The sequence below is a fragment of the Lathyrus oleraceus genome, chromosome 1 (genome assembly GCF_024323335.1).
Source record: "Lathyrus oleraceus cultivar Zhongwan6 chromosome 1, CAAS_Psat_ZW6_1.0, whole genome shotgun sequence".
Lineage (NCBI taxonomy): Eukaryota > Viridiplantae > Streptophyta > Magnoliopsida > Fabales > Fabaceae > Lathyrus > Lathyrus oleraceus.
Window position 1 is genome coordinate 361,128,882 of NC_066579.1, and position 17,537 is coordinate 361,146,418.

The 17,537-nt window shown below is 37.4% G+C and overlaps 1 protein-coding gene across 1 annotated transcript; it reads left to right on the forward strand.

Annotated features, from left to right (window-relative positions):
• The first annotated feature begins 12,687 nt into the window (after positions 1-12,687).
• On the forward strand, positions 12,688-14,562 carry LOC127115761 (uncharacterized). Its single transcript, XM_051047225.1, has 6 exons — positions 12,688-12,870; positions 12,966-13,052; positions 13,145-13,333; positions 13,592-13,759; positions 13,863-13,916; positions 14,029-14,562. The coding sequence occupies exons 1-6, from the start codon at positions 12,721-12,723 to the stop codon at positions 14,551-14,553; spliced, it is 1,173 nt and encodes a 390-aa protein (XP_050903182.1). The 5' UTR covers positions 12,688-12,720; the 3' UTR covers positions 14,554-14,562.
• Positions 14,563-17,537: the final 2,975 nt, after the last annotated feature.

A 17,537-nucleotide genomic window follows, 5' to 3' on the forward strand; every position in this document is an offset into this window, starting at 1 on the left:
GAGATCCTAGATTTACATCGAAGTTCTGGGAAGGTTTGCAGAGGGCTTTGGGAACTAAGCTGAGATTGAGTTCTGCATATCATCCGCAGACTGATGGTCAGACTGAGAGGACGATTCAGTCATTAGAGGATCTTTTGAGAGCTTGTGTTTTGGAAAAGGGAGGTGCTTGGGATTGTTATTTGCCTTTGATTGAGTTTACCTACAACAATAGTTTTCATTCGAGCATTGGTATGGCACCGTTTGAAGCTTTGTATGGTAGGAGATGTCGGACACCGTTATGTTGGTATGAGTCCGGTGAGAGTGCGTGGTTGGACCGGAGATTGTTCAACAAACTACGGAAAAGATTAAGATGATTCAGGAGAAGATGAGGATTGCTCAGAGTCGTCAGAAGAGTTATCATGATAAGAGGAGGAAGTCACTTGAGTTCCAAGAGGGAGATCATGTGTTTCTTCGTGTTACTCCGATAACTGGTGTTGGTCGAGCTTTGAAGTCGAAGAAGTTGACACCTCGATTTATTGGTCCTTATCAGATTTTGGAAAGGATAGGGGAGGTAGCCTATCGTGTCGCTTTACCGCCGTCGCTTGCGAATTTGCATGAGGTTTTTCATGTGTCTCAGTTGAGGAGGTACATTCATGATCCGTCGCATGTAGTCCAAGTAGATGATGTACAGGTGAGAGATAACCTGACTGTTGAAACATCACCTATGAGGATCGAGGATCGAGAGTTGAAGCAGTTGCGGGGTAAAGAGATTGCCTTGGTGAAGGTAGCTTGGGGAGGACCAGCAGGTGGCAATGTGACTTGGGAACTGGAGAGTAAGATGAAGGAGTCTTACCCAGAGTTGTTCGCTTGAGGTATGTTTTCGAGGACGAAAACTCTTTTAGTGGGGGAGAGTTGTAACACCCCGATAATAATAAAATAATTATTTAAATTGAGTTAATAATTTATTTATTAATTTAATTAAATAATTGGAAATTTTATTATTATTATTGGATTATTATTATTATTATTATTTGGAAAATATATAAGTTGGAAATAAGAGAAAAGAGTTCATTTTGGAAAATAAGGTTTTACGTGAAAAGCAGAAAGCGATCGTGAAAGAGGAAAAGGGCAAGAGGCAGGGCAAGAGGAAGAAGGTTGAAGAAGAGAAGAGCTTGGAGCTTGAGATTCGCCGGATTAATCAGGTAAGGGCGGTTTATCGTCGATTAATGGGTATTATGGGATAATATGTGATGGGTAGTGATAAGCCGTTAATTTGACCCTAATTGGGATTATTGATGCTGAAGAATTATGTTGGATAAATTGTATTTAGACTGTAATTGAATCTGTGTTTGGGTTAGTTGTGAAATTCCGAACGTATAGCTTTTTACGGAATCGGAATCGGAGGTCCGGAAGTCCTCCAACGGCGGAAAATGCGGAGAATTCTGCATTCTGCCTTGTGTTAGCGCAGGAACTGCTGTTTTGTCTGCGTTAACCGGTTAACCCAGGGTGTTAACCGGTTAACACTGTTTTGAATTGTGAAAATGTACTGTTTTGCCTGCGTTAACCGGTTAACCCAGGGCGTTAACCGGTTAACACTGTTGCGTTTTGCCAGAAAATGTGTTTTTGCCTGCGTTAACCGGTTAACCCAGGGCGTTAACCGGTTAACACTGTTGCAGAGTGGAAAATTGGCTTTTTAATGTTGTGTACATAATTGAGAGTTGGCCTATGTTGGCGTATGATGTAATAGGGATTATTTCCCGCTGTTTTGAGCAGTATAGGTATTAGTAGAGTGTGCTAATACTGTGTTTAATTGACTTACATGATAATGATGTGTTGATACATATGTTGATGATGTATGATGGTATGCATAATGATGTGAATGTATGTATTATGCATGTATGTGTGAATGGACTGTTGTATGGCTTAGAGTGTGAGCATATGTCCGTTGTGAATTGTTGTTGATGCTGCATTGCTAGATGATTAGCGTGCATAGCATAGCCTTTGGGGCTGTAGCTAATTCCCATGGTGAGGAATTAGTGAGTGAATCATTGTGGATTTGTTGTTGATGTTTGCATGCTAGATGATTAGTGTGCATAGTCTAGCCTTCGGGGCTGTAGCTAATTCCCATGGTGAGGAATTAGTGAGTGAGTCATTAGATCTCAAATGAGTGGGACTAGTGAGCTTAGTAGCCGTATCTGGAGGGATCGGTGAGCTTGAACTATATGTTCAAGAATAGTCGGTACCGCATGTGTGGGTCTCATTGCATAATGTATGTATGGCGTATAATATGAATGGATGTATTCCAATATTATACGTGTGTTTGTGATGTTATGGAGTATGATTTGAGATTATACTTGTGATTTATGTTGGTGTGAGTATGATGTTGAGCTGATGTGCTGTTACTGATTGTATGTTGTGATTAGGGTGATTAATGTGTTATTTACTTAGCATTACATGATATTTCATAATGCTTATTATATTGATTGAGGAACTCACCCTTACAACTATTTTTCAGGTAACGAGAAATGAGTTGAGTAGAAGCGAATGCTTGGAGTCTAGTGTAGTCTCCTTAGTGGGTCGTGCTCTGATAGATGTAACATCGGGATGGGATGTTTTATATTGTTGAATAATTTACATGTGAATGTTACATGTTTTACATGATTGAGGAGATCTCTATCCGCTGCGTTTTATGCAAATATTTATGTTTTGGATTAATAAAAGAGCATGACTGTTATATTGTTGAATGGTGTGAATAATTGTGTGACACCCTTGAATGGCATAATTACTCTGAATTGTTATATGTTTATTATTTTAATTAAATAATTGGGGTATTTTAGGAGGGTGTTACATTAGTGGTATCAGAGCATAGTCGGTCGAGTCGAGTCGTAATTATTCTGTTTCCCCTGTACGGGATAGGTGTTGTGTAACCCTATCAGTACTTATTGTTTTAGTTTGTTTGGGTTTTCAGAATAGAGATGGCTGGAAGAGGTAGAGATGATGCTGCGATTGCTGAGGCTCTGGGTATGCTAGCTGGAGTACTTGGAGGAAATCCGAACGTTGTGGGAATGGGAGCTGCTCGTCAACTGAGTGAGTTCCAGAAGAACAACCCTCCAATGTTCAAGGGAGCATACGATCCAGATGGCGCTCAGAAGTGGTTGAAGGAGATCGAGAGGATCTTCCGAGTAACTGAGTGTGCCGATAACCAGAAGGTCAGATTCGGTACGCATATGCTGTCAGAAGAAGCTGATGATTGGTGGGTTGCTACCCGCACTGAGTTGGAAATTGCTGGGAATGCTGAAATCACTTGGGCTGTGTTCAGAGAGAGATTCTTGAGGAAGTACTTTCCAGAAGATGTCAGAGGAAAGAAAGAGATAGAGTTTTTGGAATTGAAGCAGGGTAACAGGTCTGTTACTGAATATGCTGCTAAGTTCACAGAGCTGTCGAAGTATTACACTCCCTATGATGAGGCTGCTGGAGAATTTTCGAAATGTGTGAAGTTTGAGAACGGGTTGCGTCCCGAGATCAAACAGGCTATTGGATATCAGCGGATCAGAGTGTTTTCTGACTTGGTTGACTGTTGCAGGATTTTTGAACAGGATTCCAAAGCCAGAGCAGAGAGCTATCAGCAACGGGTTGATAGAAAAGGCAAGAATCAGAATGATCGTGGAAAACCGTATGCAGCTGGCAAAGGTTTTCAGAAGCAGAGTGGGATGAAGAGGCCTAGTGGGGGAGACTCTAGTGCTCCTGTTAAGTGTTATAGATGTGGTCGGGCCGGACATCGTGTCCATGAGTGTACCAGTGCTGAGATGAAGTGTTTCAAGTGTGGAAAAGGTGGTCACTTGGCTGCAGAGTGCCGGTTGAAGACTGTAACTTGTTTCAACTGTGGAGAGTTGGGTCATATCAGTCCACAGTGTCCTAAGCCGAAGAAAGAGAATCAGTCAGGAGGCAAGGTCTTTGCTTTATCGGGTTCTGAGACTTCTGCAGATGATCGTTTGATCCGAGGTACGTGTTATATTAATGGCTTTCCTCTTGTAGCTATTATTGACACCGGTGCTACTCATTCCTTTATATCTTTGGATTGTGCTGTGAAACTTAAATTAGAGATATCTGAGATGTATGGTAGTATGGTGATTGATACTCCTGCGAAGGGTTCAGTGACTACTACGTCAGTTTGTTTGAATTGTTCTTTGAGTATTTTTGGTAGAGACTTTGGGATAGACCTTGTGTGTCTTCCACTAGTGCAGATTGATGTTATCTTGGGAATGAACTGGTTGGTGTTTAACCGAGTTTCTATCAACTGTTTTGATAAGACTGTGATATTTCCTGAGAGTGAGGAAGGAAAGAGTTTGTTTCTATCAGCAAGGCAGGTGAATGAGGAAGTAGCAGATGGGGCAGAGTTGTTTATGCTGTTAGCGACTTTAGAGGCTAAAGATAAACTGGTGATTGGCGATCTAGCCGTGGTGTGTGATTTTCCTGATGTGTTTCCCGAAGAAGTGAATGAATTACCGCCAGAGCGTGAAGTTGAGTTCTCGATTGATTTGGTACCTGGTACTAGACCGATATCGATGGCTCCGTATCGTATGTTGCTGTTGAGTTAGCTGAATTGAAGGGTCAGCTGGAAGATCTGTTGGATAAGAAGTTTATTCGTCCGAGTGTGTCACCGTGGGGTGCACCAGTGTTATTGGTTAAGAAGAAAGAAGGTACTATGAGGTTGTGTGTGGATTACAGGCAACTGAATAAAGTGACGATCAAGAATCGGTATCCTTTGCCGAGGATTGATGATTTGATGGATCAGTTGGTTGGTGCAAGTGTGTTCAGCAAAATAGATTTGAGATCTGGGTATCATCAGATACGTGTGAAAACTGAGGATATTCAGAAGACTGCTTTCAGAACAAGGTATGGACATTATGAGTATTCTGTAATGCCTTTTGGGGTGACTAATGCGCCTGGAGTATTTATGGAGTATATGAATAGGATTTTCCATCCGTACCTAGACCAGTTTGTTGTGGTATTTATTGATGACATTTTGGTGTATTCGAAATCTGAAGAAGAGCATGCTGAGCATTTGAGAGTGGTTTTAGAAGTTCTACGAGAAAAGAAGTTATTTGCTAAACTCTCTAAATGTGAATTTTGGTTAGAAGAGGTTAGTTTTCTTGGTCATGTGATTTCAAGAGGTGGTGTTGCTGTTGATCCTTCTAAGATAGAAGCGGTATCTAAGTGGGAAGCTCCGAAGTCAGTTTCTGAGATAAGGAGTTTTCTTGGACTTGCAGGTTATTATAGGAAGTTCATTGAGGGATTTTCTAAGTTGGCGTTACCGTTGACGATGTTGACTAGAAAGGGACAAGCGTTTGTTTGGGACTCCAAATGTGAAGAAGGTTTCCAAGAGTTAAAGAGAAGGTTAACTAGTGCTCCTATTCTGATATTACCGAGTCCGTCAGAACCATTTGAGGTTTACTGTGATGCTTCATTGTTGGGTTTGGGTGGTGTGTTGATGCAGAATAAGCAGGTTATAGCTTATGCTTCGAGACAGCTGAGGGTTCATGAAAGGAACTATCCGACACATGATTTAGAGTTGGCAGCTGTGGTATTTGTTCTGAAGTTATGGAGGCATTACTTGTATGGATCAAGATTTGAGGTTTTCAGTGACCATAAAAGTTTAAAGTATTTGTTTGATCAGAAAGAACTGAATATGAGACAGAGGAGATGGTTAGAATTTCTGAAGGATTATGACTTTGGTTTGAATTACCATCCGGGTAAAGCAAATGTAGTGGCTGATGCGCTGAGTCGGAAATCATTACATATGTCTATGTTAATGGTTAAGGAATTGGATTTGATTGAGCAGTTTAGAGACTTGAGTTTGGTGTGTGAGAGTACTCACAATAGTGTTAAATTGGGAATGTTGAAATTAACAAGTGGTATTCTGGATGAGATCAGAGAGGGTCAGAAATCCGATATGCTTTTGGTTGATAAGTTGACTTTAGTGAATCAAGGTCAAGGTGGTGAATTCAGAGTTGATGAGAATGGTATTTTGAAATTTGGTAATCGGGTGTGTATTCCGGATGTTGCCGAACTTAAGAAGAGTATTCTGGAGGAAGGACATCGTAGTGGCTTGAGTATTCATCCTGGAGCTACGAAGATGTATCATGATTTGAAAAAGTTATTTTGGTGGCCGGGAATGAAGAAAGAAATTGCGAGTTTTGTTTATTCCTGTTTGACTTGTCAGAAGTCAAAGATTGAACATCAGAAGCCGTCTGGGCTAATGCAACCGTTGGCTATTCCAGAGTGGAAGTGGGATAGTATCAGTATGGATTTTGTTTCTGGTTTGCCGAGGACAAATAAGAATTTTGAAGCCATTTGGGTGATTGTTGACAGGTTGACAAAATCGGCTTATTTCATTCCGATCAGAATGGATTATCCGTTAGAGAGATTAGCCGAGTTGTATATTGAGAAGATTGTAAGTTTGCATGGTATTCCGTCTAGTATTGTTTCGGACAGAGATCCTAGATTTACATCGAAGTTCTGGGAAGGTTTGCAGAGGGCTTTGGGAACTAAGCTGAGATTGAGTTCTGCATATCATCCGCAGACTGATGGTCAGACTGAGAGGACGATTCAGTCATTAGAGGATCTTTTGAGAGCTTGTGTTTTGGAAAAGGGAGGTGCTTGGGATTGTTATTTGCCTTTGATTGAGTTTACCTACAACAATAGTTTTCATTCGAGCATTGGTATGGCACCGTTTGAAGCTTTGTATGGTAGGAGATGTCGGACACCGTTATGTTGGTATGAGTCCGGTGAGAGTGCCGTGGTTGGACCGGAGATTGTTCAACAAACTACGGAAAAGATTAAGATGATTCAGGAGAAGATGAGGATTGCTCAGAGTCGTCAGAAGAGTTATCATGATAAGAGGAGGAAGTCACTTGAGTTCCAAGAGGGAGATCATGTGTTTCTTCGTGTTACTCCGATAACTGGTGTTGGTCGAGCTTTGAAGTCGAAGAAGTTGACACCTCGATTTATTGGTCCTTATCAGATTTTGGAAAGGATAGGGGAGGTAGCCTATCGTGTCGCTTTACCGCCGTCGCTTGCGAATTTGCATGAGGTTTTTCATGTGTCTCAGTTGAGGAGGTACATTCATGATCCGTCGCATGTAGTCCAAGTAGATGATGTACAGGTGAGAGATAACCTGACTGTTGAAACATCACCTATGAGGATCGAGGATCGAGAGTTGAAGCAGTTGCGGGGTAAAGAGATTGCCTTGGTGAAGGTAGCTTGGGGAGGACCAGCAGGTGGCAATGTGACTTGGGAACTGGAGAGTAAGATGAAGGAGTCTTACCCAGAGTTGTTCGCTTGAGGTATGTTTTCGAGGACGAAAACTCTTTTAGTGGGGGAGAGTTGTAACACCCCGATAATAATAAAATAATTATTTAAATTGAGTTAATAATTTATTTATTAATTTAATTAAATAATTGGAAATTTTATTATTATTATTGGATTATTATTATTATTATTATTTGGAAAATATATAAGTTGGAAATAAGAGAAAAGAGTTCATTTTGGAAAATAAGGTTTTACGTGAAAAGCAGAAAGCGATCGTGAAAGAGGAAAAGGGCAAGAGGCAGGGCAAGAGGAAGAAGGTTGAAGAAGAGAAGAGCTTGGAGCTTGAGATTCGCCGGATTAATCAGGTAAGGGGGGTTTATCGTCGATTAATGGGTATTATGGGATAATATGTGATGGGTAGTGATAAGCCGTTAATTTGACCCTAATTGGGATTATTGATGCTAAAGAATTATGTTGGATAAATTGTATTTAGACTGTAATTGAATCTGTGTTTGGGTTAGTTGTGAAATTCCGAACGTATAGCTTTTTACGGAATCGGAATCGGAGGTCTGGAAGTCCTCCAACGGCGGAAAATGCGGAGAATTCTGCATTCTGCCTTGTGTTAGCGCAGGAACTGCTGTTTTGTCTGCGTTAACCGGTTAACCCAGGGTGTTAACCGGTTAACACTGTTTTGAATTGTGAAAATGTACTGTTTTGCCTGCGTTAACCGGTTAACCCTGGGCGTTAACCGGTTAACACTGTTGCGTTTTGCCAGAAAATGTGTTTTTGCCTGCGTTAACCGGTTAACCCAGGGCGTTAACCGGTTAACACTGTTGCAGAGTGGAAAATTGGCTTTTTAATGTTGTGTACATAATTGAGAGTTGGCCTATGTTGGCGTATGATGTAATAGGGATTATTTCCCGCTGTTTTGAGCAGTATAGGTATTAGTAGAGTGTGCTAATACTGTGTTTAATTGACTTACATGATAATTATGTGTTGATACATATGTTGATGATGTATGATGGTATGCATAATGATGTGAATGTATGTATTATGCATGTATGTGTGAATGGACTGTTGTATGGCTTAGAGTGTGAGCATATGTCCGTTGTGAATTGTTGTTGATGCTGCATTGCTAGATGATTAGCGTGCATAGCATAGCCTTTGGGGCTGTAGCTAATTCCCATGGTGAGGAATTAGTGAGTGAATCATTGTGGATTTGTTGTTGATGTTTGCATGCTAGATGATTAGTGTGCATAGTCTAGCCTTCGGGGCTGTAGCTAATTCCCATGGTGAGGAATTAGTGAGTGAGTCATTAGATCTCAAATGAGTGGGACTAGTGAGCTTAGTAGCCGTATCTGGAGGGATCGGTGAGCTTGAACTATATGTTCAAGAATAGTCGGTACCGCATGTGTGGGGTCTCATTGCATAATGTATGTATGGCGTATAATATGAATGGATGTATTCCAATATTATACGTGTGTTTGTGATGTTATGGAGTATGATTTGAGATTATACTTGTGATTTATGTTGGTGTGAGTATGATGTTGAGCTGATGTGCTGTTACTGATTGTATGTTGTGATTAGGGTGATTAATGTGTTATTTACTTAGCATTACATGATATTTCATAATGCTTATTATATTGATTGAGGAACTCACCCTTACAACTATTTTTCAGGTAACGAGAAATGAGTTGAGTAGAAGCGAATGCTTGGAGTCTAGTGTAGTCTCCTTAGTGGGTCGTGCTCTGATAGATGTAACATCGGGATGGGATGTTTTATATTGTTGAATAATTTACATGTGAATGTTACATGTTTTACATGATTGAGGAGATCTCTATCCGCTGCGTTTTATGCAAATATTTATGTTTTGGATTAATAAAAGAGCATGACTGTTATATTGTTGAATGGTGTGAATAATTGTGTGACACCCTTGAATGGCATAATTACTCTGAATTGTTATATGTTTATTATTTTTAATTAAATAATTGGGGTATTTTAGGAGGGTGTTACATTCATGGTCTATGCAAAGATGAAACCACTGCCTGGTAGTTGTTTGAAGATGGAGGAAGAAGACCCGGAGAATCTTTGGCACAAGAGATATGGACATTTAAATAACAAGTACATCCAAATAATGCAGCAAAAACAAATGGTAAAAGGGTTACCAAAGTTGAAAGAAGCAGCCAAAGTTTGCAAGGTATGCAATGTGGGAAAACAGCAGCGGGGGAAATTTCCAAAGAAAAATGGTTGGAGGGCATCGGAGAAATTGGAATTAATTCATGGAGATCTATGTGGACCAATCACTCCAACCTCTCACAGTGGTAAGAGGTATTTGTTAGTGTTTGTAGACGATTTCTCTCGAAAAACTTGGATCTATTTTCTCTCCGATAAAGCAGAATCCTTTGAGGCATTTAAAACCTTCAAAAGTTTTGTTGAAAAGGAAGCAAAAACATCCATTTGCGGACTAAGAACTGACAGGGGAGGAGAATTTACATCAAATAAATTCAACCAGTTCTGCAAGGATTATGGCTTAAGGCGGCAGTTGACAGCAGCATACACTCCACAGCAAAACGGAGTGGCAGAAAGAAGGAATCGAACCATCATGAACATGGTGCGCTGTTTGTTGAATGAGAAGGAGATGCCGAGATCACTATGGCCAGATGCAACGAGATGGACAGCCCACGTCTTGAATCGAAGTCTTACAAAGACGGTAAAAGACATGGTACCTGAAGAAAGGTGGACAGGAATAAAGCCGAAGGTTGACTACTTCAGAGTATTCGGCTCCATTTCACATGTACATGTCCCTGAACATAAAAGAGTTAAACTTGACGATCGAAGTCACAAGTGCATCTTGCTTGGAGTCAGTGACGAATCTAAAGCTTATCGGTTGTATGATCCAATAACAAAAAAAATAATTATTAGCAGGGATGTCATATTCGAAGAAGGTGGTAAATGGGATTGGAACTTGAGCGCAACAGAGTTAAAGCAAAATGCTCTTGCATGGGGAGATGATGAAGCTGTAACAGAAGAATTTGAAGCGGAATATACTGATAGTGATGTTGAAGAAAGTGAATGCGACAGGACAAAGGAGCTCCCAGAAGCTGGACAGTCATCACCAGAAGAACAAACAAGAGGGAGAGAAGAAAGCCTAGTTGGATGAATAACTATGAAAGCGGCGAAGGCTTGTCTGAAGAAGAGGAACTAGAACAAAACTTAGCCTTTTATATCTCTCATGATGATCCAGTAAGCTTTGATGAAGCTGTGAAGGAAGAAAAATGGCAGGAGGCCATGAAGCTGGAAATTCAAGCTATTGAGAGAAATCAGACTTGGGAGCTTGTGTCACTGCCACATCAAGCAAAGAAAATTGGGGTTAAGTGGGTATACAAAACAAAATTAAATGAAGAAGGCAAGGTGGATAAATGCAAAGCTAGACTCGTCGCCAAAGGGTATTCGCAAACAGCGGGAGTAGACTATAATGAAGTGTATGCGCCAGTGGCTCGTTGGGATACCATCAGAATTCTCTTGGCAGTAGCAGCTCAGCATGGTTGGTGCGTTTACCAGCTTGACGTTAAAAGTGCTTTTCTGTACGGCGAATTAAAGGAGGAGGTATACATCGATCAACCGGAAGGGTTCATCAAAAGGGGTGAGGAAGATAAGGTGTATCGGCTGAAGAAGGCTCTCTATGGCTTAAAGCAAGCCCCGAGAGCTTGGTTTAGCAGAATTGAGGGTCACTTTAAGAAGGAAGGGTTTCAAAAAAGCAACTATGATCACACCTTGTTCTTGAAGAAAAATAGAAACAAACTATTGGTGGTAAGTCTTTACGTTGACGATTTAATATATACAGGAAATGATGAGCATATGTGCATAGAGTTCAAGTTGTCAATGCAGAAGGAGTTCGAGATGACCGACTTGGGAAAAATGAAGATTTTTCTTGGAGTTGAAATCAATCAGCGTAAGGACGGGATTCATTTGTGCCAAAAGAAGTATGCTAAGGAAGTCTTGCAAAGGTTCCATATGTGGAGTTGTAATGCTGTCAAGAATCCAATAGTTCCTGGTACTGTTTTGTCAAGGGAAGGCAGCAACAAAGATGTTGATGCAATGTTGTACAAACAATTGGTAGGGTGCTTAATGTATCTAACGGTAACGCGTCCGGATTTGATGTTTGTGGTATGCTTAATCTCTCGTTATATGGCTGAACCTAAAGAAGAACACATGATGATTGCTAAAAGGGTACTAAGGTACTTGAAAGGAACACTGGAGCTGGGAATTTTTTACAAGAGAAGCACGGATGCGAATCTGTTGGGATACACAGACAGCGACTATGCACGAGATGTAGACGATAGAAAAAGTACTTCGGGCTACGTCTTTCTACTAAGTGGTGCAGCTATTTGTTGGAGTTCAAGAAAACAAGGGATTGTGACTCTCTCATCTACAGAGGCTGAGTATGTAGCTGCCACTGCCTGTGCATGTCATTGCGTCTGGCTGAAAGGAATTTTGAAAGAGTTAAGCGTCAAAGACTGTAATTGCATTCACATAATGTGTGATAACAGTTCAGCAATTAAACTATCCAAGAATCCCGTTATGCATCGAAGGACAAAACACATTGATGTTAGATATCATTATCTACGCAATTTATCAAGTGAAGGAACTGTGAAGTTAGCATTTTGTGGAACTGATGATCAAGTGGCAGACATAATGACTAAACCTATTAAGTTGGATCAGTTTGTGAAACTTAGAGGTTTGCTTGGTGTTCGACGACCTGAGGAGTAAACTGATGCTAGTTAAGCATGTGTCAGTTTAAGGGGAGGAATTTGTTGGGTTTACGGTTAGCTAAAGAATAGGTCTAAATAAGCTAGTTTCTAGGAGTTGATATATTCCAGTTTGTTATAATTTATTTTCCTTATTTTTCTCTATTGCAGTTGCATTCAAATTGTAAGGCTTTATAAAAGCCAGCGTAGTCTTTTGAATATAGCATCAAACATTCTAGCTTCCATTTTCTATTCTGTTTCCTTTATGTCATGCCATTGACTATTTTCTTCGTTTTATTATAATTTTAAAATTAAGTTGCATCCATTGATAAGTTGCACTGTGTCATTGAATGAATACATGCCTAGCTTCATCTATACATCTAATTTAATTAAAGTAATCGGTGCCAAACAAGAAAAAAGACTTTCATTTGGCCATATGCAAACGTTTATTTAAGGTCATATTAATATGTTACACTTTTTTTAAGATCATTTAAGTACACAACCCTGGTCATTAATATGTAACGGAAAAAGAAAACTTTAGTATATTAAATAAGAATTGTTACATACCATCAATTCAACTTAATGAATTTGAATATTTGAGTTTCGCTATAATGATATATAAAGTGGTGATACTATTATACCAGATCACCAAACAACTTTCTTCCATAACAAAATTGTAAAAATGATCAACAACATGATGTTCTTATTATTTTTGTTTTCTACGACTGTTATTAGCCATAGAGTTGATGATAGTGATATTACATTGAAAGAAGATTTTGAGTTGGGAAAACACCTCAAACTTATTAATAAACCTCCTATCAAGAGTATTCATGTAAATTATTCTCATATATTAAATTTTTGTTTTTTATCCTCTATATAAAATGTGATTATGTCTTTTCTTATGTTTGTTTCGGATGGTTTTTATAGACAGAATTTGGATATATAGTTGATTGTGTTGATATTAAAAAACAACCTGCATTTGATCATCCTTTATTAAAGAATCATAAATTACAGGTATTATATTCTTCAATTTAATTAATTTGTCTTTCTTATAATGCACATTTTGTATTTTAATATTGCTTTATTTTATCTTTCTTTTGTTGTAGACACGACCAAGTTTTTACTCAAAAATAGAAGATAGAGGTGTGAATATTTCATCAACTAAAACAAACTTTGTACTTAATAAAGTCAATTGTCCTAAAGGATTTGTTCCTATTCGGAGAACAACAAAAGAAGATCTCAAACGTACTAAATCTTTTTTGAATTATAATATTTTAGCTACAGCTACTACTCACGTAAGTTTTCTCTTAAACAACTAATTTAAAATATTTGATTTGTCTTAATAAATGTTATTTTTAAATAATATTTTTATTTCTTTTTACTCGTCCTTATCATATTTTTATATTTTGTCAATAATATCCTTAATTTTAATTATTTATCTTATTCATATTTTGTCGCTAACTATGACTTTAAACTGCCATGTTCTTACTTTATAGATATGAATATCAATCCATGTTTCAGTTTTTGATTATGATTAGCTATTGATTTTATAGAAAGCGGAAGTATTTCTCAAGTATATTACTGGTGATAATTATTATGGAATAATGGGAACTACTAGTGTATATAATCCAAGGTGTAGTATTGCTCAAGCTAGCTCATCTAATATATATGTTCGAAATGGAGAAGGAGGCACTTTTAATCAAATTCTTATTGGATGGCATGTGAGTTTAAATTTATTATAATATAATAACAAGTTATTTCCATTAATCAATAGTATTTTTGTTATAAAGAAGACTACTAATTTCTGATACAAATTTCTGTTAGGTATTTCCCCACGTATACGGTGATGATCGGACATATGCTTTCGCAGCATGGACAGTAAGTGATGGTTTATTTATTTTATTCTCAATATAATAACTTTAAAATCTACAAATTTTACTATTTATACAGATCAAATATATTGATTATTTCGTTTTTTTAATCATATCAGTCAGATGGTTTTGTGAGGACGGGATGCTACAATTTACAATGTCGAGGTTTTGTTCAAATCCACAGTCAATATCACATTGGTGCAGTTGTGTCAAAAACATCTGTATATGGTGGAGATATGGTAGAAATGCCTATTAGTATTGTTCAAGATGAAAGATCTAAAAATTGGTGGATAACTATTAACGGTAAAGCAGTTGGATATTATCCACAAGCTTTGTTCAACAACTTGAAAACAGCTAATCAAGTGGGATGGGGAGGGGCTACGATTGCTGTGGGTGCTCCTAGCCCTCAAATGGGATCAGGATCCTTTCCTGACCGGAACTTTGAGCATGCATGTTATTTTAAAAATATTGGATATCAGAATGAAACTAATTCAGCCTATTATGGACCTGATCAGTATGCGGCACATATTTACCATGATGCCCCTGAATGCTTTGGAGTTGACTACTATGGAAAACAAAAAAGTCCATTTGGATATTCTCTTCAATTTGGAGGACCGGGTGGAAGATGTGGTGGATATTTTTAAATTACTTAAAGTTATAAATTAAAAATTCATGATACAAACATTATCAATGATAACGACTTTTTCTAATTAGTTTTTAACTTAATTTTACATATGTTTCTTTCTTAAATGATTTTAATGTTGTTTTTAAGACATATTTTAACAATGTTAAATTAAAATTTAGAGTTACATACATTCAATAAAATTAAAATTAATCGATGATTTAAGAAAATGGTATAAAACATATATCTTTGATACAATTGCATAGACTAATCACTCTAATGATAATTTTTTCTTTAATTTAAATAATACGCACAATTACAGAGTTTAATTCCTCAATTCGGGAAACATCACAATAGACGACCAAAATTTTCTTTGATTTAATTACCACTGTTTTGTGTTTATGATTGTGTTCGAACTCAAAACTTCATATTTAGTCAGGTGAACGAGATCATTGTCGTCTCGTCCTAGTATTCTTGAATATGATTTAAAAGTTTAAAAAAAATTGTTGAAATTTTAATATTTATAAATCAATTCACATATAAATGATCCATTAATGCTAACTTTAATATGTGATTTTTTTTTTAACTTTTAATTGATTTTTAAAGGCTAGCAGAAAAGCGCGGTCCCGAATCGACTTCCGTCTATTCTGAACCGACTACTAGAAAACCATGCGATAAACCGATGGATAACAGTATGTCGATAACAAATATACACGCTTGGATAATTGTTTTAATAAAATTCACAAACAACACTATATTCCAATGAACAAAAATAACATAACACTTTTATCAAACAATTGGTGTGTAATGTTTAATGATCCTTATTGTCAATGGAGTTGTCAAAGCAATTTTCTCAAATCAAAACACTAAAACAATTTTTCAACTATGTAGAATTTTTTTGCCAATGTAAGATCATTTAACAGAAAAATTTACACCACAATTGAATGATAAACTTGCTGAAAAAGTAAAGAGATTAAGGATAGAAAATTATACATAGAGAGTTTGGTAAGGAAGTTCCCTACTATCGTCCTCACGTGTGGGTACGTCTCCCCTCAATTTCGAAATCGAAATTGAGATCTTATTTCCAATAATGTTGCAAATATTTACAAGGTTACAACACAAATACCGAACACCAATCCCACCGATTATGTTGATTTTGTCTTAACCCCGCTTGATCAGATCCGATCAAGTCTTGAACCTCAAAATCAAGGATCAATCCTCCGCTCCACTAGTTGTTTGCGAAATCTCCCAGATTTCCAAACCCCTTCGCTACGGCTGAATTCGATCCACTTGACTTTGATATAAAAACCCCAAGAAACGATTCGTTCTTGATGGAAAACCTTCCGGTTTTCAGAGAAACCCCCTTTGTATCCCTTTAACTCAGCTTCGATTAAAATCCTACAGCTGAACGTTATCTCAAAGATCTTTTGATGCAATGCACAATGGTTATTATGTTTCAATGTGATTGAATGTCAAAAGTTGATTTAGAAGATGATGAAGACAAATTATCTTTTAGGTTTCTTGCTAAAAAAATGCTCTCAAAACATTTTAATGTGTTTTCATATGTTGTGTAAATAGAATAATATTTTACTACTTATAACAAAGTGAAACATTACCCAATGGGTCGATACATTTGGTAAAAAAAATGTTTTCCATAATGAATAATATATCATGATGTATCGATACATAGGGTATGGGTTGATCCATATTGGGATAAAAACAATTTTTCACAATTTTAATATAGCATGAGTCGATACATGAGTAAATGGGTCGATACATGTTTGGTAGAAAACACCAAACAGAAAGGTTGACAGACCATGTATCGATACAACCATCGATGGGTCGATACATACTGAAGGAAAATTGATTTTTGAGAAAAACAATTACACATGTATCGATATATCACCATATGAGTCGATCCATGCTAATCCAAAATTGAATTTCAGAAACACAATTTAGACATGTATCGATACACCAACTCATGCGTCGATCCAAAACATCAAAATATGCAAAAATGATATTTTAATGATGCAAAAATCTTCTCAATCTTTATTTTAATGATATGTCATGCTAAAGATCTTTTTGAAATAATTTCCAACTACATTTCTATCACAAACTTTGACATCACTCAAAAACTCATAATATGGGATAGTACTCACAAATATTTTTAAGAGCTAAGTAATAATATATTCAAAAAATATAAAAATATTAAGTTTGGAATTCCATCTAGGGTAGTATAACAACGATATAAACAAAAGAGAAAAACTAAAAACATATAAATTAAAGTGAAAAAAGAATAAAAGTGTTCTGTTAGGATTTCTATTTTACAAGCTTTCCACCATTAGGGTTTGCTTCGGAAAACCACATGAATAGAGCAGAAGAAGGCGATCTTAAAGACCGGAGTATCAAACGTGTCAAAGGAGGAGATACAATATTCTTTATGGGATCAACCGCGCCTTTAGTGTACGAAGATGATGTAGTAAGTATCGTGTAGAAGAGAAAGGAAACAATATGAATATTACTTGTAAGAAGATGGTAACAGGAGAGAAGTTGGATGAAACAAAAGATAAGACACAAAGTGATCAAGAAGAATAGGAAACTTATGATGAGAGTGAGGCGGCTGAAAGACTGAAGATTGAAGAAAAGAAAATAGAACATTATGAGTGTCCAGAATTCATTCTATCAATGACAGAAGAGAAAATGATTATTAAATCATGGAAGAGAGGCATAATAGTCATGATGCTTGGAAGAAGAATCAGTTATAAGGCTCTAGAGAATCGTTTGCAGCAGATGTGGGCGAGAAACATAGTCCTTAATATAATCAATTTGAGCCAAGAATATTATATTGTGACATTCACAAGCAAAGAAAATTAGTATGTTACGCTTATAGAGGGTCAATGCTGATATATGATCGTTATCTTTCTGTAAGAGAATGGAACCCAAACTTTTATCCATTGCAGGATTCCATAGAAAAAATTACAATATGGGTTAGATTGTATGGATTTC

What these genes read in the sequence shown, in the direction of transcription:
- LOC127115761 (XM_051047225.1), top strand. Translation starts at nt 12,721, where the DNA reads ATGATCAACAACATGATGTTCTTATTATTTTTGTTTTCTACGACTGTT. An exon ending in TAGCTACAGCTACTACTCAC is followed by an intron (nt 13,334 to 13,591) that starts GTAAGTTTTCTC and finishes TTGATTTTATAG; the next exon opens with AAAGCGGAAGTATTTCTCAA. An exon ending in AAATTCTTATTGGATGGCAT is followed by an intron (nt 13,760 to 13,862) that starts GTGAGTTTAAAT and finishes AATTTCTGTTAG; the next exon opens with GTATTTCCCCACGTATACGG.